This window comes from Pseudophryne corroboree, chromosome 4, assembly GCF_028390025.1.
Source record: "Pseudophryne corroboree isolate aPseCor3 chromosome 4, aPseCor3.hap2, whole genome shotgun sequence".
Classification (NCBI taxonomy): Eukaryota; Metazoa; Chordata; class Amphibia; order Anura; family Myobatrachidae; genus Pseudophryne; species Pseudophryne corroboree.
This window is the reverse complement of record NC_086447.1, coordinates 372,434,367-372,459,411: the sequence shown is the minus strand read 5'-3', so window position 1 is coordinate 372,459,411 and position 25,045 is coordinate 372,434,367. Positions and strand designations below refer to the sequence as shown.

At 45.6% G+C, this 25,045-nt stretch overlaps 1 protein-coding gene and 1 long non-coding RNA gene across 5 annotated transcripts in view; one reads left to right on the top strand and one right to left on the bottom strand.

Moving 5' to 3' along the window:
* Positions 1 to 1,400, top strand: part of LOC134909586 (uncharacterized) — a 146,825-nt gene extending 145,425 nt beyond the window's left edge. The window contains exon 4 of the long non-coding RNA XR_010175978.1: positions 1,039 to 1,400. This is a non-coding gene — a long non-coding RNA (uncharacterized LOC134909586). The remainder of the gene's footprint in view (positions 1 to 1,038) is intronic.
* CLCN2 (chloride voltage-gated channel 2) overlaps positions 1 to 25,045 on the bottom strand; it is a 251,259-nt gene that overhangs the window by 74,013 nt on the left and 152,201 nt on the right. For all 4 annotated transcript variants that reach the window (XM_063916600.1, XM_063916602.1, XM_063916604.1 and 1 more), the window contains 6 exons: positions 23,090 to 23,174; positions 20,554 to 20,655; positions 3,452 to 3,536; positions 3,211 to 3,366; positions 2,876 to 2,945; positions 55 to 165 (listed from right to left, as the gene is read on the bottom strand). In XM_063916600.1, coding sequence (XP_063772670.1) covers positions 55 to 165; positions 2,876 to 2,945; positions 3,211 to 3,366; positions 3,452 to 3,536; positions 20,554 to 20,655; positions 23,090 to 23,174 — 609 coding nt within the window. The remainder of the gene's footprint in view (positions 1 to 54; positions 166 to 2,875; positions 2,946 to 3,210; positions 3,367 to 3,451; positions 3,537 to 20,553; positions 20,656 to 23,089; positions 23,175 to 25,045) is intronic.

Sequence of the window (25,045 nt, the reverse complement as noted above, 5' to 3'; positions counted from 1 at the left end):
TCCACAACAGCTGCAAGCATATAGCAGAGTTTGGAAAACAAAATCTTATCTTACCGACAACTGCGTAACCACCAGGTACAATTCGGTATGTGCTACCATCACTGTGAATGCCATCTGGGAACCAGGCAGCCATACTCTCGCCAACCAGCCTGCCAAATGCTGCACCTGCAGTGAGCATGTGGAGACCATGTGACACTTCTGAATACAGATATGGAGATTTATTTTGACAAAACAAACGTATGTTTACATATACAGGTTGAGTATCCCATATCCAAATATTCCGAAATACGGAATATTCCGAAATACGGACTTTTTTGAGTGAAACCTTTGTTTTCTGTGGCTCAATGTACTCAAACTTTGTTTAATACACAAAGTTATTAAAAATATTGTATTAAATGAACTTCAGGCTGTGTGTATAAGGTGTATATGAAACATAAATGCATTCTGTGCTTAGACTTGGGTCCCATCACCATGATATCTCATTATGGTATGCAATTATTCCAAAATACGGAAAAATCCGATATCCAAAATACCTCTGGTCCCAAGCGTTTTGGATAAGGGAGACTCAACCTGTAATATAAATGCAGTATGTTTTTGTGCGGTAAATGAAAGAAAAATCCAAGAAATACAGATCCAATATTTGTTTTATTAAAGACCTGTAGCATGCTTCACAAGTGACATCACTAACACACGTACTTGTGAGGTGGGTAGCTGGTCAGCCTATAAACGTATTTCAGTGTTGTTTGCACGGCAGTTACTGACAGCAGATGTTTTAGGTTTAGTTAATGTGAAGTACTATGCACATGACTCCTATAGTAAAAGAGTAATGCACACTAGAATTCTTGAATAAACCCTTTATTTTACAGTTTATGATTTTACTTACTGTAGTTCCTATGACATTCTGTGGTAGAAGTCTTTCTATCACAAAGGACAACACTTATCGGGAGAGCTGTCCTTTGTGATTTTCTTTAAGCATATGGCGTTAATAAACCTAAGGGTTACTCAGATGGCTGATGCCTGCCCACTGGTGACTTTCAGATGCAGCAGTGGATCAGAGAAGCCGCCTAGACGCGTCCATTTCCACAAGACACCTCCTGCGGCATTTGCATATTGTAGCACAGCCAATGTGCACAAAGACACAGCAGCGTCAACTATGGCGTCCACCCCTGAATCAGCCTCTTTGTTGTAGAAAACAATGGACATTGAAGGGATGCCAACTAAAGGTGTTATGGACATTTATGTAGGAGTTCTTGGAAGAAGAATTCGGAGCAGCAAGACACTACTTGATAGGAAACAGGTGTCCCCACATATGGCATTCTGAGCCCTCACTGGCGAGCCACAGCTTCTTTCTACTTTGTTGTCAATATGTTTGTCATAACATCTAAAACGTGTTTAAAATGTCTGCTGATTATTGCTGGTTATTACAGACAAGCATCTCACCTGAATAAAAATGATGAATAAATGAAATGGTAATGGTCCTCATTCCGAGTTGATCGCTCGCTGCCGTTTTTCGCAGCGCAGCGATCAAGTGAAAAAGCGGCAATTCTGCGCATGCGCATGGTACGCAGCGTGCATGCGCTAAGTACTTTCACACAAAACTTTGTAGTTTTACCCAAGCTCGAGCAATGTTTTTCTGTTGCTCGAATGTTCATAGTATGATTGACAGGAAGTGGGTGTTTCTGGGCGGCAACTCTGCGTTTTCAGAGAGTGTGCTAAAAAACGCAGGTGTGCCAGGCAAAAATGGTGGAGTGGCTGGCGAACGCAGGGCGTGTTTGTGACGTCAAACCAGGAACTAAACAGACTGCAGCCATCGCAAAATAGGAGTAGGTCTGGAGCTACTCAGAAACGGCATGAAATTTTTCCTGTGCAGTTCTGCTAATCTTTCGTTCGCACTTCTGCTAAGCTAAGATACACTCCCAGAGGGCGGCGGCTTAGCGTTTGCACTGCTGCTAAAAGCAGCTAGCGAGCGATCAACTCGGAATGAGGGCCAATGTGCGGCCATTTTGAAGCTAAAGTGATGTCCATGTGGCTCCTTACGTATATTAGGCTGTCCATCACTGACCTAAGCACTTTCTAATGTCCTTAGAGATCACCCAAAACAAAAACAGAAAATCAACCCTAAAGAAAGAGCGCATCAGGGCACAGGAGTATACCATCCCAGGCATGGTACGACTAGTTGATGTTCAGAATGCCGACATGGACGTTAGGTCAACAACCAATATGTCAAAATACACTTAGGTCAATATGGTTATGTCGACATGTGCATAATGTTGAGATGACATGTCGACTTCAGAATATCGACATTTTTTTTTTTCTTATTTCAACCTAACCATAAATCTAAACCTAGCCACGAACAAAAATGTATGTCGACATTCTGGTATTGACATGTTAAATGTCAACATTTTGAAGGCATTCAGATTTTAACTATATCGACCTACAGAACTTATCAACATTCTGGTGTCAACAATCTGAATGTTGGCGTAACCACTCGCTACACTTAGGAATACCGTGTACTCAGCATGTGTAATAGACGTGGCATGCACTCACTGGGGGGCATTAATGAAAGCGGAAAGGATTGGGTTTTTTTTTTAAATGGTGAATTCTATAATTCCAACTTCTATTATCATTAATGTCCCTCATTATGTTAATATAGGAAATATCACTCTTAGTTGCAAACTGTTAGGCACATTTATCTAATAAAAAATAATGCACCACTGAATTGAGCGATTGAAGAACTATAAACTAGAATATAAAATACTGAATACATAATATATAATTACTGCAAATAGCATAATATCCATTTTTAGAAACCCAATGTTACTAGTCCTGGTGTGTGCCAGTGACAAATTATACTGTGAAACGCTGCACAACTTACCAATCACAAACACTGGCATGAATGCCCCACAGGGTACAGGAATTGTGGTGGCCAGAGCAGACATCCAAAACTAAGCAAGAAAGAGAGTGGCAAGTATGGCATAAGACAAATCATAAGCGACTATATAATAGTAGAAATAATGTGGAGAAGTAATAATGTGGGCTAAATAGATCATTGAGAAGTTAGAAAAAAAAGAGAAGGTGTGAAACAAGATTAGACAGAAAAGATGAGAGTGTGATGGTGATGAGGAGAGAGAGATAAATAGCTGTAAGAATACCAGCATGATATTCCTTTCTGCACACACTCTAATAGGCTTCTGCTTACGTGCAACTTACCTTCATTAAGATAAACACCACCAGAGTGACAAACACATTAGTTCTAGGGTTTTTCCAGGCACTGGAGGCCCCCCTGAACATGAAGTCCTCAGAGACTCCTTGCTGAGCCCATGTAGTGTTATCAAACAGTGTTACCAAAGTCTCTTTTTGGGTCAGCTGAAGAGACAGGAGAAAATAATGAGAGAGACTTACAGATGACACAATACACACATCTACCTCCGTCGCTTAGGTGGCCACTTACCTGACCAGCCATGAACTGTCCGAATCCAGGAGGGAAAGTCAGAGTGGATATGAGCAAGCTCACCAAAGCAGGAAACAGCAGTCGCCTGAGGAGTATTGGAAGCGATCAGTGTGCAGAGATATCATGTCAAAAGATTGGAACTCATGAATGACATTTCACGTAAAGATTTCTTCTATTGATATTTTTTTTAACAATCACATCTGACCACTGTGCTACTGGTTATATTTTCCTTCGAATCCATTTGATAGAATTACATTATACTATTTCCATTGCTGTGCTGCTAAAACATACTGCATGTTATTGCCCCAAATAATGTATTCAAATGGCAACACAAGGGTTCTGTAGCTCTTTATAGGGTATGCAGTCATAATGTCAACACTGTAATGTCTAATGGTTCAGAATGTCTATATCCAGAATGTAGACATCTTCATTCATAACGTCAGCATTAACATGTTCACACTCAACATGTCCGTATGTTTAAAAAAGGCAACATAATGGATGCGTATTAAGGCTTAGGCTGCAGTTAGGGTTAGAGAGTAGTGTCGATATTCACACCATTGACATCCATAATGTTGACGTACTGAACATGTCGACATTATGTCAATGTCGACATGGAGATCCTGATTGTCTAACTTGCATACCACGCCCCTGTATAGATGGGGACAGGACACACAAGATTACATAGGTACAAGGAGAATGCGTTTGGCATCCCGGCGGTCATGTGACTGATGCCAGAATCCAGACACCCCTCGGAGACCGGCGCCAAGACAGCTGACATCAAGAAGGTGAGTGATGGTGGTTTGGGTTATGGCCCATACAGATGCCATATACTGACACCATACATACCTTTACAGTATTTGACATCTGTATTATCATACTTATCGGTGCTGAATTTCTGAATACCAGAAATTACTTGATTTGCACATTGTTCTATGTCACCTGCATACGGTGACTTGCTTTATCTGATCAAACCTTTATATGCATTGTTTCAGCAATTCAGACTTCATAAATGGTGGACCCAGGTTGGATTAATACTTTGCCACCTGCATACAGTGATTTGATTTTGTGGAATTTGAAGATAAACCTGCATATGCATTTCTTCAGCAATTGAGATCTAAGCGCTGTTCCCAAGCTATTTAATAAGAGTTACGTTTATGTGACCAGCGGTCATCCGACAGCCGGGAACCCGCCGTCGGTATTTACCGGTCACGCAAACCCAATGCTTTAATAGTACTTGTGAGCACAATATGTGTTTCTGCTTGTGTTTTTTGGCTGGTTTCTGAGATCACAACATTTATTGGAATAAATAAAAAGAATACGTTTTATACAGATGATCCGTTTCATTTAGGTACTGTAGGTGAGTACTTTCTCTGCTGCTTTTACTTTGAATACTTGTTATACTCTTTTAGAAGCAACTCCACACTTTACACGGTTTGGAATTGATATGCCGGCGGTCAGAATACATAATTCTGATGTTGAGAATGCCAACAGGGGAAATATACTTACCTTCCCCAAATGACCCCCTAACCCTCACTTCCGGCAGCCTAAACCTAACACATGTTTTCTCGCACCTCCGCAGGCTGCAAGAAACAATGTACCTGCCGCAGCTAATGGGCATCTATCGGAGAAACAATTGAAAAGGCCCAATAGACACCCATTACTATATAGGCAGCCAGCAGTTACCTCTTGAATCAGCCCCAGTAGGTCCAAAACCTATCTCTTTGTATCCCCCTCCTCCTCAAGCTGATTAAAGGACCATTCTCAACCTCTGTCAAGTCCGCTGTCTCACAACATCACCTCCCCACATCCAGTCTATCTTACAATAGTGCCACTTTCATTTTCGCAATATATCTAGACTCAGACCTTTTCTTATCATAGAGGACACCAAAACGCTCATCCTTGCAACTGTTACATACGTCTCCTCATACATCTAGTCTCAATACAGCATGCAGCACGTGATGCCTGGCGTGAGTCAGCCAACAGGTCCCGCGCAACTCTGCTAAACTTTGAGCATATTTTTTTGCCAAACATACGTCTTATAGGCCCTACACACTGGTCGATCTCACTGAAAGATATGAACGATATCGTTCATATCTTTCAGTGTGGAGGCCCAAGCGATGAACGATGCGCGGCCCCGCGCTCGATCATCGCTGGTGCCCCGTCGGCTGTGCGTGCAGGCCAATATGGACAATCTCGTCCATATTTGCCTGCACTTCAATGGAGCCGGTGACGGAGGGAGTGAAGAAACTTCACTCCCCCCGTCACTGCCCCCCCCCCCCCCCCCCCCACCGCCGGGTCACCCGTCGGCAAAATCCGCCGTCGGGCAGCTTGGCGACGGATCTTTAAATGTGTAGGGCCCTTTTGTTGCAACTGAATCTGTATACGGAGCAGAACTTGTATTGGAAAAAAGCTGCAGCAGTTACATTGTAGCAGTTCGTATACAGATTCAGAGACTCTGTCACACACAAATAATAGGATTTTAATACCTACCGGTAAATCCTTTTCTCTTAGTCCGTAGAGGATGCTGGGGACACTTCAAGAACCATGGGGTATAAATGGAATCCGCAGGAGACATGGGCACTTTAAGACTTTAAAAGGGGTGTGAACTGGCTCCTCCCTCTATGCCCCTCCTCCAGACTCCAGTTACAGGAACTATGCCCAGGCGGACGGACATTTCGAGGAAAAAAGATTTATTTTGATTCAAAACTAAGGTGAGATACATACCAGCTCACACCTCAAGCATGCAACGGCATGAATAATGACAGCGACAGGCTGCCTATAAACGCAACACAACACATGTGTAACCATAACCAATAACTGCAGATACAGTACGCACTAGGATGGGCGCCCAGCATCCTCTACGGACTAAGAGAAAAGGATTTACCGGTAGGTATTAAAATCCTATTTTCTCCTACGTCCTAGAGGATGCTGGGGACACTTCAAGAACCATGGGGTTTATACCAAAGCTCAAGAACGGGCGGGAGAGTGCGGATGACTCTGCAGCGCCGATTGACCAAACAAGAGGTCTTCCTTAGCCAGGGTATCAAACTTGTAAAACTTTGCAAAAGTGTTTGAACACGACCAAGTAGCTGCTCGGCAAAGCTGTAATGCAGATAACCCCCGGGCAGCCGCCCAGGATGAGCCCACCTTTCTGGTAGAATGGGCCTTCACCGATTTCGGTAACGGCAATCCAGCCGTAGAATGAGCCTGCCTAAACGTATTACAGATCCAGTGTGCAATAGTCTGCTTGGAAGCAGGAGCCCCAATCTTGTTGGGCTCATACAGGACAAACAGAGTTTCCGTTTTCCTAATCTGAGCCGTTCTGGCTACATACATTTTCAAAGCTCTGACCACATCTAGAGACTTCGATTCCTCTAAGGCGTCAGTAGCCACTGGCACCACAATAGGTTGGTTCATGTGAAACGATGACACCACTTTTGGCAGAAATTGCTGACGAGTTCTCAACTCCGCTCTATCTTCATGGAAGATCAAATAGGGGCTCTTGTGAGACAAAGCCGCCAATTCAGACACCCGCCTTGCAGAGGCCAAGGCCAACAGCATGATCACTTTCCAAGTGACGAATTTCAACTCTACCTTACGTAAATTTTCAAACCAATGAGATTGCAGGAACTGCAACACCACATCAAGATCCCATGGTGCCACCGGGGGCACAAAGGAAGGTTGGATGTGCAGCACGCCTTCCACGAAAGTCTGATCTTCCGGAAGGGAAGCCAATTCTTTTTGAAAGAAAATTGATAAGGCCGAAATTTGCACTTTAATTGAGCCTAATTTTAGGCCCGCATCCACCCCTGCTTGCAGAAAATGAAGAAAATGGCCCAGTTGAAATTCTTCCGTAGGAGCCTCCTTGGATTCACACCAAGACACATATTTTCTCCAAATACGGTGATAATGTTTCGCCATTACCTCTTTTCTAGCCTGAAGCAGTGTGGGAATTAATGCACCGGGAATACCTTTTCGGGCTAGGATCTTGCGTTCAACCTCCAAGCCGTCAAACGAAGCCGGGGTAAGTCTTGGTACACGCATGGCCCCTGCTGTAACAGATCCTCTCGTAGAGGAAGAGGCCGGGGATCTCCTATGAGCAATTCCTGAAGATCTGGATACCAGGCCCTCCTTGGACAGTCTGGAACAATGAGGATTGCATGAACCCTTGTTCTTCTTATGATCTTTAACACTTTTGGAATGAGTGGAATCGGAGGGAACACATATACCGACTGAAACACCCACGGTGTCACTAGGACGTCCACCGCTATTGCTTGAGGGTCCCTCGACCTGGAACAATATCTCGGAAGTTTCTTGTTGAGGCGAGACGCCATCATGTCTATTTGATGAATTCCCCAACGACTTGTCACTTCTGCAAAGACCTCTTGATGAAGACCCCACTCTCCTGGATGGAGATAGTGTCTGCTGAGGAAGTCTGCTTCCCAGTTGTCCACACCTGGAATGAAGACCGCTGACAGAGCGCTTACAAGCCTTTCCGCCCAGCTGAGAACTTTTGTGGCTTCTGCCATTGCCGCTCTGCTCTTCGTTCCGCCCTGGCGGTTTACGTACACCACTGCTGTTATGTTGTCTGACTGAATCCAGACGGGCAGATCGCGAAGAAGATGTACCGCTTGTAGAAGGCCGTTGTAAATGGCCCTTAATTCCAGAATGTTTATGTGTAGACAAGCTTCCTGGCTTGACCATTTTCCCTGGAAATTTTCCCCCTGTGTGACTGCACCCCAGCCTCGAAGACTCGCATCCGTGGTCACCAGGATCCAGTCCTGGATCCCGAATCTGCGTCCCTCTAGGAGGTGAGAGCTGTGCAGCCACCACAGGAGTGAGATTCTGGTCTTGGAAGACAGGATAATCTGTCGGTGCATGTGCAGATGGGAACCGGACCATTTGTCCAACAGGTCCCACTGAAACACTCTGGCATGGAATCTGCCAAACTGAATGGCCTCGTAGGCCCCCACCATCTTCCCTAGCAACCGAGTGCATTGATGAATCGACACTCTTGGCTTTAGAATCTGTTTGACCAGGTTCTGAATTTCCAGAGCCTTTTAAACTGGAAGAAAAACTCTCTGTGATTCCGTGTCCAGAATCATACCCAAAAACGATAGCCTTGTCGTCGGAACCAACTGTGATTTTGGCAAGTTTAGGAGCCAACCATGTTGTTGCAGAATTGTCAGGGAGAGCGTCATGCTCTGCAGTAATTGTTCCTTGGACCTCGCTTTTATCAGGAGATCGTCCAAGTATGGGATAATTGTGACACCTTGTTTGCGCAGGGGAAGCATCATTTACACCATAACTTTGGTGAAAACCCTCCGAGCCGTGGACAGACCAAATGGCAACGTCTGAAATTGGTAATGACAATCCTGAACGGCAAACCTCAGGTAAGCCTGATGTGGAGGATATATGAGAACGTGTAAGTAGGCATCCTTTATGTCGACCGACACCATAAAATCCCCTTCCTCCAGACTGGAGATCACTGCTCGGAGAGACTCCATCTTGAATTTGAATTTTCTTAGATAGAAATTGAGGGGTTTTAAGTTCAGAATTGGTCTGACCGAGCCGTCCAGCTTCGGGACCACGAACAGGCTCGAATAAAAGCCTTCTCCGTGTTGTGACGGGGGTACCGTGACAATGACCTGATTTTGACATAGCTTTTGTATAGCACCGCATACCACCTCCCTGTCCTGAAGAGAAACTGGTAAGGCTGATTTGAAAAATCGTCGAGGGGGTACGTCTTGAAACTCCAGTTTGTACCCTTGGGACACTATTTCTAACACCCATGGGTCTAGGGCCGAACGAACCCAGAACTGACTGAAGAGTTGGAGACGTGACCCCACTGGTGCGGACTCCCGCAGAGGAGTCCCAGCGTCATGCGGTGGATTTGGCAGAAGCCGGAGAGGACTTCTGCTCTTGGGAACCTGCCACAGCCGGTGACCTTTTTCATTTTCCTCTTCCTCTAGAAGCAAGGAAGGAAGACCCTCGTCCTGTTTTGTATTTATTGGGCTGAAAGGACTGCATCTGATAGTGGTGCATTTTCTTTTGTTGTGCAGGAACATAAGGTAAAAATGATGACTTACCCGCAGTAGCCGTAGATACCAGGTCAGCGAGGCCGTCACCAAACAAGACACCACCTTTATACGGCAGGGACTCCATAGCCTTCTTAGAGTCAGCATCAGCATTCCATTGATGAATCCACAAAGCTCTTCTAGCTGAGACTGCCATGGCATTGGCCCTTGATCCCAAAAGGCCAATGTCTCTCGCAGCTTTCTTTTCAATGTATTTTCCTGCTTACGATACGCAGGTTCCTTTAGGCCTGCCGTGTCAGGTGAGCGCCACCTTTTTGGACAGTCGTGACAGAGCCTTTTCTACAGTGGGGGGGTGACTCCCCCCTTTTCCCTATCCCCAGAGGGGAACGGATATGCCACCGGTATTCTCTTGGGAATCTGAAACTTCTTGTCAGGATTTTCCCAAACCTTTTTAAAAAGAGCGTTCAGTTCATGAGAGGGAGGGAACGTTACCTCAGGTTTCTTTCCTTTAAACATACAGACCATTGTATCAGGAACACCAGGGTCCTCCGTGATATGTAATACGTCTTTTATCGCCACAATCATGTACTCGAATGCTTTTAGCCAGTTTTGGATTTAATCTGGCATCGCTATAGTCGACACTGGAGTCAGAGTCCGTGTGGGTATCTGTATCTGCTATCTGGGTAAAAGAACGCTTTTGTGACCCCGACGGGGTCTGAACTTGTGACAACACATCCTCCACAGATTTCTTCCATGCCTGGGTCTGAGACTCAGACTTATCCAATCTCTTATTTAATAGAGCCACATTCGCATACAAAGCACTCAAAACATTTACCCAATCAGGCGTCGGCGCTGCCATCAGGGTCACTCCCACAGTCGTTTCTTTCCCTAATCCAGTCTCCTCCTGGGAAGAGCACTCATCCTCAGACATGCCGACACACGTGTACCGACACCACAAACACACTGGGCATATAGGGGACAGACCCACAGTAAAGCCTGTCAGAGAAACACAGAGGGAGTGTGCCAGCTCACAACCCAGCGCCTATCCCGGTTCTGAAACTTCTTATATAATGCCTCAGACCTGTTAGCGCTTTTATATCATTAATCCAGCACCAAATTAACTGTTTTGCACCCTGTTACTTGATACAGCAGTGTTGAGGAAGGGCCAGCGTCTCTGCAGCTCTGTGAAGAGAAAATGGCACTGATGAGAGCTGTGAGGGCTAAACCACGCCCCCTTAATGGCGTGCTTCAGCCCCGTTATTTTTTTAATTATTTATACTGGCGGGGGTCCGGATTTAGTGCCTAGGCACTTAAATACCACATAGCCAGTCTCAAAATGTGGATTTTATGCTGCCCAGGGCACCCCCGTGCCCATCACCCTGTAGTGCCGCTATGTGTGTGGGAGCATGGCGCGCAGCGCGGCCGCTGTGCGTTACCTCAAAGCCGTCACTGAAGTCTTCTGATCTTCTTCTACTCACCCGTCTTCTGACTTCTGGCTCTGTAAGGGGGGTGACGGCGGGCTCCGGGAACAAGCGTCTTGGCGTACCTAGCGTTCAGACCCTCAGGAGCTAATGGTGTCCTGGAGCCTAAGAAGCAGAGCCTTGAAACTCACAGAAGTAGGTCTGCTTCTCTCACCTCAGTCCCACGATGCAGGGAGCCTGTTGCCAGCAGAAATATAAGTGTTATATATCAGACTAGCTGTTCTACCCGTTCTTGGCACAGGAGTTTCTTACTTTCACGGTTGTAATAATAAATGAGTGTTAAAAAATTGGTAAATCTATAGAGATGCAAATTTGAGACGTCTTAATGGAAGTAAATGTTAATCCATGGTTCTTGGCGTTACCCGAGGAGCACCCATAGCAGATACGGTAAAAGGTGACAGGACCATTTTGCAGTTAATGAAATTCTACACCCTCGGGTGCAATCCAAATTTTGATCCGATTGTCTGTTTGGGCGTTATCGTTCATGCAACGAAAGCCACACATTGGTAATGATGTCATTATGTCAACCCCCTTTTCATCCCGTTAGGGGAGGTTTATTAAAATTCTTAGTACGTAGTTTTCCTATTTCCCAACTGAAGAATACCTATGTTAATTTTCTAACATAAGAGAATTAGTGATGAGTCAGTCAGTCAGTGATGGCTTTCACATATATATATATATATATATATATATAGATTATCCAGCACAGTCTCCTTGTGCGTTCTAGACGCATAGTGCTGCGACCAAGATGCATTTTTGGCACACAAAAAAAAGAAAAAAAGATACCTCAAATAATTCTCATGTGACCTGGTGTGCCAAGAGGGTCCGTTTGGTGTGACTGCTATAAAGATGTATGGGAAAATATCGGTATTTCCTGCTTTCACTACTGCAACCTCCTCCTTTCGGGCCTTCCTCTCACCGGCCTCTCCCCATGTCTATTTGATCTTAATTCTGCTGACCATCTCATTTACTTCTCCTGCTCCTCTGTGTCGGTCTAACCCTTCTGCCAACTGCTTCTCTAGCACACCATCCATAGAGTCAATCCAAATACCTGCAAAGTTGGCAAGTTGCAGCTGAATCGGTGTATAAATGGCACTGCAATTGGCCCCCCTCGTGGCCTGACCTCACCCCAGACTCTCAGATTTTTGTACGCAGCCCTATGGGGCTGCAAACAAAAAATCTACAAGTCTGGCAGTACTGTAATTAAGTGCGACATACAGCCATACTTACTCGTGCAACACTGCACTCACTGATAATTGGATTCATTGGATAATAGAATTTACACTCACATTTGAAGCCCTTAATCATTGCATACCCTTCTACAACTCCAAGATCATTTCAGTTCCCTCTCCCTCCGGTCCTCTGTACATTCACTAAATGCCACCTCACCTCTTCTCACTCCTGAATATAAGATTTCTCTTGTGCTGCCCGCTGCTGTGGAACGCACTACCTAGTCCTATCAGACTCTCTTTCAGTATCCATATCTTCAAATGAGCCCTTTACTCACCCACCCACCTACTTTCATATTTAACCCCCACTGATAATGTAAACCATCACATGCAGGGTCCGCCTCCCTTGTTCTCTACTCCCTAGTACTAGCCCTGACTATCTGCAACCAGCAACTCTGATTCTATGTATTTGCCCAATTGTTGGGCACAAGATCAAAAATGCAAATGATCATAACTTTCGTTTACTAGCCACAATGAGTTGTTCTACCCTTCCCTTTCAGCAACCCAATAACCCCCACCCTGTGACTGGTTGTATCTTTTGTTAATAGTTATACTATCCTATGTATTAACAATTGTATTGTTAATCAATGTACCGTGCAGCAGACACATTGTGGCTCCATATAAATAATAAGAATTTACTTACCGATAATTCTATTTCTCATAGTCCGTAGTGGATGCTGGGGACTCCGAAAGGACCATGGGGAATAGCGCCTCCGCAGGAGACTGGGCACAAAAGTAAAAAGCTTTAGGACTACCTGGTGTGCACTGGCCCCTCCCCCCATGACCCTCCTCCAAGCCTCAGTTAGGATACTGTGCCCGGACGAGCGTACACAATAAGGAAGGATTTTGAATCCCGGGTAAGACTCATACCAGCCACACCAATCACACCGTACAACTTGTGATCTGAACCCAGTTAACAGCATGATAACAGAAGGAGCCTCTGAAAAGATGGCTCACAACAACAATAACCCGATTTTTGTAACAATAACTATGTACAAGTAATGCAGACAATCCGCACTTGGGATGGGCGCCCAGCATCCACTACGGACTATGAGAAATAGAATTATCGGTAAGTAAATTCTTATTTTCTCTAACGTCCTAGTGGATGCTGGGGACTCCGAAAGGACCATGGGGATTATACCAAAGCTCCCAAACGGGCGGGAGAGTGCGGATGACTCTGCAGCACCGAATGAGAGAACTCCAGGTCCTCCTCAGCCAGGGTATCAAATTTGTAGAATTTAGCAAACGTGTTTGCCCCTGACCAAGTAGCTGCTCGGCAAAGTTGTAAAGCCGAGACCCCTCGGGCAGCCGCCCAAGATGAGCCCACTTTCCGTGTGGAATGGGCTTTTACAGATTTTGGCTGTGGCAGGCCTGCCACAGAATGTGCAAGCTGAATTGTACTACAAATCCAACGAGCAATCGTCTGCTTAGAAGCAGGAGCACCCAGCTTGTTGGGTGCATACAGGATAAACAGCGAGTCAGATTTTCTGACTCCAGCCGTCCTGGAAACATATATTTTCAGGGCCCTGACTACGTCCAGCAACTTGGAATCCTCCAAGTCCCTAGTAGCCGCAGGCACCACAATAGGCTGGTTTAAGTGAAATGCTGAAACCACCTAAGGGAGAAATTGAGGACGAGTTCTCAATTCTGCCCTGTCCGTATGAAAAATTAGGTAAGGGCTTTTATAGGATAAAGCCGCCAATTCTGAGACGCGCCTGGCTGAAGCCAGGGCTAACAGCATTACCACTTTCCATGTGAGATATTTTAAGTCCACAGTGGTGAGTGGTTCAAACCAATGAGATTTTAGGAATCCCAAAACTACATTGAGATCCCAAGGTGCCACTGGAGGCACAAAAGGAGGCTGTATATGCAGTACTCCCTTGACAAACGTCTGAACTTCAGGAACAGAAGCTAGTTCTTTTTGGAAGAATATTGACAGGGCCGAAATTTGAACCTTAATGGACCCTAATTTGAGGCCCATAGACAGTCCTGTTTGCAGGAAATGCAGGAATCGACCCAGTTGAAATTCCTCTGTAGGGGCCTTCCTGGCCTCGCACCACGCAACATATTTACGCCAAATACGGTGATAATGTTGTACGGTTACATCCTTCCTGGCTTTGATCAGGGTAGGGATGACTTCATCCAGAATGCCTTTTTCCTTCAGGATCCGGCGTTCAACCGCCATGCCGTCAAACGCAGCCGCGGTAAGTCTTGGAACAGACATGGTCCCTGCTGGAGCAGGTCCTTTCTTAGAGGTAGAGGCCACGGGTCTTCCGTGAGCATCTCTTGAATTTCCGGGTACCAAGTCCTTCTTGGCCAATCCGGAGCCACGAGTATAGTCTTTACTCCTCTCCTTCTTATGATTCTCAGTACTTTTGGTATGAGAGGAAGAGGAGGGAACACATACACTGACTGGTACACCCACGGTGTTACCAGAGCGTCCACAGCTATTGCCTGAGGGTCCCTTGACCTGGCGCAATATCTGTCCAGTTTTTTGTTGAGGCAGGACGCCATCATGTCCACCTTTGGTTTTTCCCAACGGTTCACAATCATGTGGAAGACTTCTGGGTGAAGTCCCCACTCCCCCGGGTGAAGATCGTGTCTGCTGAGGAAGTCTGCTTCCCAGTTGTCCACTCCCGGAATGAACACTGCTGACAGTGCTATCACATGATTTTCCGCCCAGCGAAGAATCCTTGCCACTTCCGTCATTGCCCTCCTGCTTCTTGTGCCGCCCTGTCTGTTTACGTGGGCGACTGCCGTGATGTTGTCCGACTGGATCAACACCGGCTGACCCTGAAGCAGAGGTCTTGCCTGACTTAGGGCATTGTAAATGGCCCTTAGTTCCAGGATATTTATGTGAAGTGACGTTTCCATGCTTGACCACAAGCCCTGGAAATTTCTTCCCTGTGTGACTGCTCCCCAGCCTCTCAGGCTGGCATCCGTGGTCACCAGGACCCAATCCTGAATGCCGAATCTGCGGCCCTCTAGGAGATGAGCACTCTGTAACCACCACAGGAGAGACACCCTTGTCCTTGGAGACAGGGTTATCCGCTGATGCATTTGAAGATGCGATCCGGACCATTTGTCCAGCAGATCCCACTGAAAAGTTCTTGCGTGGAATCTGCCGAATGGAATCGCTTCGTAAGAAGCCACCATCTTTCCCAGGACCCTTGTGCATTGATGTACTGACACTTGGCCTGGTCTTAGGCGGTTCCTGACTAGGTCGGATAACTCCCTGGCTTTCTCTTCCGGGAGAAACACCTTTTTCTGTACTGTGTCCAGAATCATTCCTAGGAACAGCAGACGTGTCGTCGGAATCAGCTGCGATTTTGGAATATTTAGAATCCATCCGTGCTGTCGTAGTACTACTTGAGATAGTGCTACTCCGACCTCTAACTGTTCTCTGGACCTTGCCCTTATCAGGAGATCGTCCAAGTAAGGGATAATTAAGACGCCTTTTCTTCGAAGAAGAATCATCATTTCGGCCATTACCTTGGTAAAGACCCTGGGTGCCGTGGACAATCCAAAGGGCAGCGTCTGAAACTGATAGTGACAGTTCTGTACCACAAACCTGAGGTACCCTTGGTGAGAAGGGCAAATTGGGACATGGAGGTAAGCATCCTTGATGTCCAGAGACACCATATAGTCCCCTTCTTCCAGGTTCGCTATCACTGCTCTGAGTGACTCCATCTTGAACTTGAACCTTTTTATGTAAGTGTTCAAGGATTTCAGATTTAAAATGGGTCTCACCGAGCCGTCCGGCTTCGGTACCACAAACAGCGTGGAATAATACCCCTTTCCCTGTTGTAGGAGGGGTAGCTTGATTATCACTTGCTGGGAATACAGCTTGTGAATGGCTTCCAATACCGCCTCCCTGTCGGGGGGAGACGTTGGTAAAGCAGACTTCAGGAACCAGCGAGGGGGAGACGTCTCGAATTCCAATTTGTACCCCTGAGATACTACCTGCAGGATCCAGGGGTCCACTTGCGAGTGAGCCCACTGCGCGCTGAAATTCTTGAGACGGGCCCCCACCGTGCCTGAGTCCGCTTGTAAGGCCCCAGCGTCATGCTGAGGACTTGGCAGAAGCGGGGGAGGGCTTCTGTTCGTGGGAAGAGGCTGTCTGCTGCAGTCTTTTTCCCCTTCCTCTGCCCCGGGGCAGATATGAGTGGCCTTTTGCCCGCTTGCCCTTATGGGGACGAAAGGACTGAGCCTGAAAAGACGGCATCTTTTTCTGCTGCGAGGTGACTTGGGGTAAAAAGGTGGATTTCCCAGCCGTTGCCGTGGCCACCAGGTCCGATAGACCGACCCCAAATAACTCCTCCCCTTTATACGGCAATACTTCCATATGCCGTTTGGAATCCGCATCACCTGACCACTGTCGCGTCCATAACCCTCTTCTGGCAGAAATGGACATCGCACTTACTCTTGATGCCAGAGTGCAAATATCCCTCTGTGCATCACGCATATATAGAAATGCATCCTTTAAATGCTCTATAGTCAATAATATATTGTCCCTGTCCAGGGTATCAATATTTTCAGTCAGGGAATCCGACCAAGCCACCCCAGCACTGCACATCCAGGCTGAGGCGATTGCCGGTCGCAGTATAATACCAGTATGTGTGTATATACTTTTTAGGATATTTTCCAGCTTCCTATCAGCTGGTTCCTTGAGGGCGGCCGTATCAGGAGACGGTAACGCTACTTGTTTTGATAAGCGTGTGAGCGCCTTATCCACTCTAGGGGGTGTTTCCCAACGCGCCCTCAACTCTGGCGGGAAAGGGTATAATGCCAATAATTTTTTAGAAATTAGCAGTTTTTTATCGGGGGAAAACCACGCTTCATCACACACCTCATTTAATTCATCTGATTCGGGAAAAACTACAGGTAGTTTTTTCACACCCCACATAATACCCTTTTTTGTGGTACTTGTAGTATCAGAAATGTTCAAAACCTCCTTCATTGCCGTGATCATGTAACGTGTGGCCCTACTGGAAAATACGTTTGTTTCCTCACCGTCGACACTGGAGTCAGTGTCCGTGTCAGTGTCTGTATCTACCTGAGGTAACGGGCGTTTTATAGCCCCTGACGGTGTTTGAGACGCCTGTACAGGTATTAACTGATTTGCCGGCTGTCTCATGTCGTCAACAGTCTTTTGTAAAGTGCCGACACTATCACGTAATTCTTTCCATAAGACCATCCAGTCAGGTGTCGACTCCCTAGGGGGTGACATCACTAACACAGGCAATTGCTCCGCCTCCACACCATTTTCCTCCTCATACATGTCGACACAACGTACCGACACACAGCACACACACAGGGAATGCTCTGATAGAGGACAGGACCCCCCTAGCCCTTTGGGAAGACAGAGGGAGAGTTTGCCAGCACACACCAGAGCGCTATATATATATACAGGGATAACCTTATATAAGTGTTTTTCCCTAATATAGCTGCTGTATATATTTATATGCCAATTTAGTGCCCCCCCCTCTCTTGTTTTACCCTGTTTCTGTAGTGCAGGACTGCAGGGGAGAGTCAGGGAGCCTTCCTCCAACGGAGCTGTGAGGAAAAAAATGGCGCCAGTGTGCTGAGGAGATAGGCTCCGCCCCCTTCTCGGCGGCCTTTCTCCCGCTTTTTTATGGAAAAATTGGCAGGGGTTAAATGCATCCATATAGCCCAGGAGCTATATGTGATGTATTTTTTGCCAAAAAAAGGTGTTTTATTGCGTCTCAGGGCGCCCCCCCCAGCGCCCTGCACCCTCAGTGACCGGAGTGTGAAGTGTGCTGAGAGCAATGGCGCACAGCTGCGGTGCTGTGCGCTACCTTATTGAAGACAGGACGTCTTCTGCCGCCGATTTTCCGGACCTCTTCAGTCTTCTGGCTCTGTAAGGGGGCCGGCGGCGCGGCTCTGGGACCCATCCATGACTGGGCCTGTGATCGTCCCTCTGGAGCTAATGTCCAGTAGCCTAAGAAGCCCAATCCACTCTGCACGCAGGTGAGTTCGCTTCTTCTCCCCTTAGTCCCTCGGTGCAGTGAGGCTGTTGCCAGCAGGTCTCACTGAAAATAAAAAACCTACTTTAAACTTTTATACTAAGCAGCTCAGGAGAGCCCCTTAGCCTGCACCCGTCTCGTTCGGGCACAAAAATCTAACTGAGGCTTGGAGGAGGGTCATGGGGGGAGGGGCCAGTGCACACCAGGTAGTCCTAAAGCTTTTTACTTTTGTGCCCAGTCTCCTGCGGAGCCGCTATTCCCCATGGTCCTTTCGGAGTCCCCAGCATCCACTAGGACGTTAGAGAAAAAACATTATTATGTACATAATATTACTCTTTCCAAATTACCAGATAGCAGCATTAATTAGCAAACTATAAAGTTCTCAATGATAAACTGATATGCTAAGCAGGGGCGTGCAGTGAGGTGAATAGCTGGGAATGCACTGGCCAGTATCAGAGCCAGATTTATACACACACACACACACACACGAACCCCATGGTTCATGTGAAATTATACAAAGGTGCAGCAGTATATACTTTGTTACTATATATATTTTTCTTCTTACAAACTAACATGAAATCAGTTTGCTGCAGAAAGTTGTAGGTAAAAAACCCCACTATGCTGCACTAACCCTTTTGTCTTCTAGATTCTTACTCATGGTTCAAACATTGAAACCTCACACCTGCCCTAGAGAGCAAAAGCATGCCAGACCCTGGTCCAACTTAAACCCTCTGCTAACAAACAGAAACAGGTCAATACAACAACAGATTTTATGCTTGACGGCATCAGACAACATGGAGTGTAGTGTTGTTTTATTTTGAAAATCCAATATGTAAGAAATGTCAGAAACCCCTTGTGAGTTGGTGGCCAGTAACTCCAGTCTAGGCACTGTAATGGAGATAGTCTTTATTACTTCTGTAGTTCATAACTTATGCAAATTGTACAATGGGCACAAGTGACCATTCTAAGTATGCAGAAAATTGCAGATACATAGCTGTTTGAATATAAATCAATTGCTCTTTGCATAATTTATGAGAAAAAAAAACAAACTAGTCTGATGTGATGAATAGGTCTTTGGGAGAATACTTTTATACCAACACTGACCATTTCCTGCAATAAAAAGGGAAGATATTAACCTGTTCAACACAGCAAAAACTTATGGGGCAGCAACATAATTGCTATGTAATCCAATAAACAAAATGTTAAATGACTGGTGAATACTAAACTATACCTATCCACAGAAATGTTTCATAATCCCTTCTTTATGGCCACTGATCATGATTACATGAACTACTACTGATGCTTATCACTATATAGTGCAATGCATGGTGCTGCCCAGGGTGGTAGAAGCAGCTTAGGGGGAGATATACTAAGCAGTGAAATGCATGGAGAAGGGAGCCATTCGAGAAGTTGCCCATAGCAACCAATCAAAATTGACATAACATTTACAATTTACATACTATAAAATGATATAGAGCAGCTGATTGGTTGCCATGGGCAACTTCTCCACTGCACACCTCTTCACCCTTTTCACTGCTTGGTACATCTCCAACTTGTTGGGCACTGTTTGCTTCCTCCACGTGGCAGGGGGGTATGTTGCTCACAGCAGGGGAGTGCCTCCCTTATCCAGCCCCAGCAGTTGCTCACCAGCATGTTCCCCTGCTGTTTGATCAATAGCATCTCCTTCACGTTTGCTACTCCTGGTTGTGTGCTGGGGAACTTCCTGGACAGGTCACCTGACACTGAATGATATCTGCCTCCCCTTCTTTTTTTTTGCAATATTATTGGCCACAATGCAGCCCCAGTTCCAGACAGTTTCTGACTATGACAGAGGGGAGGCTGAGATCATAACTGCTTCATCTCTGGTCTGTCCCTGTATTTCCAGCGGATCACTGCAAAGTTGGTGTGTTTGACCGTAAAAATTATTAGAAGAGTTATAAATAATTTAAAAAAAGCTATAATTATCTTCTATGTGTTATTTTAATAATTTTTATAGTCAAAACTCTGGAGTACACTGGTATATGACAGGTGACGCTCTGTCTCCCCTTCCCGTATGTCACCGATGCTAAGCTCTAGAGCTACAAGAGGGCATACTGCTGAAATTGAAACCTCTTGACTTAATACGTTGTTAAATAGATCCTATTAGTTTATACAGTTGGTAAAGTAACTGGATGAGTGTTGGCAGTTTACTAATGGTGAGAACAAATTTACCACCTTGCTGGTAGTGCAACTTTATATCCCAGTGCTGCTTTATTCATGGACTTTGAACTAGCACCAAACACCTACTGCATTAACCAGGCGAGGACTTTCAGCTGCGAAACACCGTTTTCAATAACAGTTCAACATATACACACTACAAATACTCACTTCTTCATGAGAAATTTGTTAATTGCTTTCTGCTTCCTCATTAATTCTACGATCTTACGATTCAGATAGACAAACAGAGCACCACCAAATCCACTGGCAATCCTGAGGAAACAGGACACAAAATAAATTCAAGAAACCAAATTGCAAGAAAACAGCACATACTGTAAAGACATAAAAGTGAGGTTGCTATGGTTCAAATACACAATATGATTAAGCAGCCATGCAGAAAGCGGTATATAATAGTAAAGGCAGGGTGGAGCTATAATGGTTGCAGTGAAAGCAGTGGCTATGAGCCCAGATAATGGAGGCCTATTCACTACATGACCCTACTCTTCTTCTGACTCCTGAAAGTATGACACTGTGAAACTAGCTAGACAGTTTTCCTTTTCTCAATTTTATTTACATCTACTCATCAATTCTGCACAACTTGTGTGCTATTTTTCCTTTTTACTGACCTCCTCCCAAACAGAAATAGGAGATTATTCAGACTTGTTAGCAAACCAAAGAAGTTAGCAATTGGGCAAAACTATGGAAGTCATTCCAACCCGTTCGCACGCGCGGTTCATCAATGCGCATGCGCATCGTTGCCCGGCGCCACCAGTGGAAAAAGTGATTGCAGCGATGATCGCAAGAAGACTGACAGGCGAGAGGCGTACCGGGGCGCCAACTCACCGTTTTCCGGGTGGGGTGAGGTGAACGCAGGTGTGTCCAGGCGTTTGGAGGGTGGATGTCTAACGTCAATCCCGGGACCTTCTGGATCCGTCGTACAGGGCAAGTAAGTCTCACCCTGGTCTTGTTTTGCCGGAAACTTTTTTAGCATAGCAAGGTTGCACAAGCGATCGCAGCCCTGCTATGCTAAAATACAGTCCCCCATAGGCGGCGTCAAGTTGATCGCACGAGCGGCAAAAAGTTGCTACGTGTAATCAATTCGGAATGCCCTCTATGTTGCCCTGCTGGAATGGGGCGGGGGGGGGCGGGGGGTGGGGGGGCACAGAAGTAACATGTGTAGGGTGATTAGATTTGGGTGGGGTGTGTTCAAGCTAAAATCTAAAGTGCAGTGTAAAAATTAAGCAGCCAGTATTTACCCTGCATAGAAACAATATAACCCACCCAAAACTAACTCTCTCTGTACATGTTACATCTGCCCCACCTGTGACATGATGGACAGGCTTTTATAATCTGGTGAAATTTTATAATAAGTTCCTCTTTTTATACAAATATAAAACTAAATAATGCTGCAGTGGTTATATACTGTAGTCCTTTAGTTGCTATAGTCACAGTGCGGTATGCCTCTGCCCCAAGATGTTATATTACCCAGAGAAAACAGGAGACAGTTGGGGTGCCTAAGGTAGTTCCAATGGTGATTAAGCATTGTTATATCAGGATTAAAGAATAATGTTGAGACTGTAACAGGCATATCAGGGTTTGTTTTTTACCACTGATCTGAAGATTTAGAAAAAGAAAAAAAATCTAATTTTTAAAAGAAGCTGAATATTCTAGTGAATTCCTAGAGTCACGGGTGTGGAAAAACAAGTAGGAAATGTGGCAATCTAGGACATTCGCCAGATCTGATTGGCTCACATTCCAAGCAGGCCCAAAGAAATGGTCAGTGATACACACAACACCACTTTTGTTCTACAGACAGAGTGGGCTTAATATTCCAGAAGAATAACAAATGTGCTTTCAATAACAGCCTCCACAAGCCATTAGCTACAGCTGAGCTGAGAGGCATTTAGAAGTAACAGAGACAGGGATGTAGGATGTAGCAAATGAAGTAATAGAGACAGTAATGTATTGTGGAGCCAGAATTGGCTCCACAAGACATCAGGCTACAGCTTAGCTGAGAGGCATTTAGAAGTACTAGAGACAGGGATGTGGGGGAAGCAGTTAGTTTCCCGGCTGTCGGGATCTCGGTGGTCAGGATACCGACGCGGGAATCCCGACAGCCAAGAGAAACCTGGCGGTCGGCAAGAGAAACCCGGCGGCCCGGAATCCCCATTTGGGAGGTTGGTCCACGCCACCCCCCGAGGGGGAATAAATTAGTGTGGCGAGCGCAGCGAGCGCAGCAAGCCCCCGCGTGAACATGCTGCACTCGCAGTCGGGATTCTGGCATCCGTCTTATGACCGTCAGGATCCATACTGAATCCGGATGTGGGATGTAGCAAATTAAGTAATAGAGACTGGGATGTGGGATGTGGGATGTAGCAAATGAAGATGGGTCACAAGGAGAAAGTTAATTTGAAAATTGCAGGTTAAAGATAGGATCATAAAGCACATAGTCATTCATAAGAGCTCACTGAGTTGTTAGCAGCAAACGAGAGCCTTAGGAGGAGATGTATCAAATCTAAAGAAGAGGGCAAGTGGAAAAATTACCCATAGCTTTCATTTATCAAGTGCATTCTATCTATACAAGCTGATTAGTTGCTATGGACAAATTCTCCACTAGTCCTTTTTAAAAAGCTTAATACATCTCACCCACAGTTTAATAGTGGATATAATAATGCTAAGTAGCAGCAACCAGATGACGGACACTGACCCAATCACAGCAAACGCTGGAAGTTCTTGCAGGTCAAATGGAAAGTCCAGACGAAAACGAGTTTTAAATAATGCAGTGATGGTCTCTAAAACAGAAATAACAAGACAGAGGGGAATGAACATCAGAGAAATGACAGTACAGAAAATATGGTCAAATGACTCACAGAAGCGGTGTCATCATCAGCGCTGGCTCCAGTGATTCTTCCGCCTCTGGCAATTAATAACATGACAACTTGTAACACTAACTTCCACTGACCAACACAGTGACATGGTTCTCATTAGGGCAGCAGATACTGTGAAATATAATCAGCCAGGACATGGGGCACAATCTCAGCACAGCCAACTTGTGTCCTAGAATCATCACTAGTGTAATACAGGTTTTGTATTAAATCTCACATTCAGAGTTCAGTGTTATTGTAGAGGCTCAGTAAGGTGTATATTGAATATATCCCAATTAGATTCATACTATACTACAAATTAAAGAACACATTAGTATACAGTATACTGGGCTCAAATACTGATTATATACTTATTCGGAGTCTGAAATCATTATACTGGCATTATTTAAGTATATCTGATCATTTAAGTTCTCTTTAGTCTATCCTCTTTTAGGTCCATATTTATAGTAGGCATGAGTGTAAATACAATCTTGGGGAGTATACAGTATATACACATTTCTGTACCACATTGTCTGTAATTAGATGTGTGTTTATATCTTTGGGTTATGAGGCCTACTGAATATGCTCCCACAGTTTGTGCATGAGAAGAAATACATATGAAGAGATGTGCGCATCTTTGGCATCTGCCTGCCCTTATCCATATGCTTAGGGCAGGAGTGGGGAACCTTTTTTCTACCAAAGGCCATTTGGATATTTATAAAATCCTTCGGGGGCCATACAAAAATTATCATCTTAAAAATTAGCCTGCACCCAGTCAGTAGTTATGCCCCCAGTCTCTTGTTATGCCCGATTAGATTTGCCCCCAGTCAGTTGTTATGCCCCATTAGATATGTCCACTGTCAGTTGTTTTGGCCCATTAGATATGCCCCGTCAGTTGTTATGCCCCATTAAATATGCCCCCTGTAGTTATGCCCCATTAAATATGCCCCCTAGTAGCGTCACTTACACACAAAAACATTGAAAGGGAAAAAAACCACAATGCTCACCAGCCCTGCTCCTGCTTCCGGACCGCTGCCCTCCCTCTCCTCGGAACTATGGGAGAGATGTCATGACGTCTCTCCCATAGTGCCGCACAGCCACACGTACACTGCCTGAGCCAGAAGCTGGAGCTCAAGAGTGAGCTCCTGCCTCCGGCTGCTGCTGAGCTGGGCGCCCGCTGGTGGTAAAATCTCAGCAGGCGCTCAGCATCTCCTCTCGTTTAGGTGAGCCTGGCCAGGCCGGATCAAGTGGCTTTGAGGGCCTTATACGGCCCTCGGGCCTGAGGTTCCCCACCCCTGGCTTAGGGCATGATGGGATGCTTATTTGCAACTCAACATACACACATAAATGCACAATTTTTGTGACAGGATATTTATGCATATGGGGGGTAATTCCAAGTTGATCGCAGCAGGAATTTTTTTAGCAGTTGGGCAAAACCATGTGCACTGCAGGGGGGGGCCGATATAACATGTGCAGAGAGAGTTAGATTTGGGTGGGGTGTGTTCAAACTGAAATCTAAATTGAGGTAAAAATAAAGCAGTCAGTATTTACCCTGCACAGAAACAAAATAACCCACCCAAATCTAACTCTCTCTGCAAATGTTATATCTGCCCCCCCCCTGCAGTGCACATGGTTTTGCCCAACTGCTAAAAAATTTCCTGCTGCGATCAACTTGGAATTACCCCCATAGGGCCTAATTCTGAGTTGATCGCAGCAGCACATTTGTTAGCAGACGAACAAAACCATGTGCACTGCAGGTGGGGCAGATATAACATGTGCAGAGAGAGTTAGATTTTGGT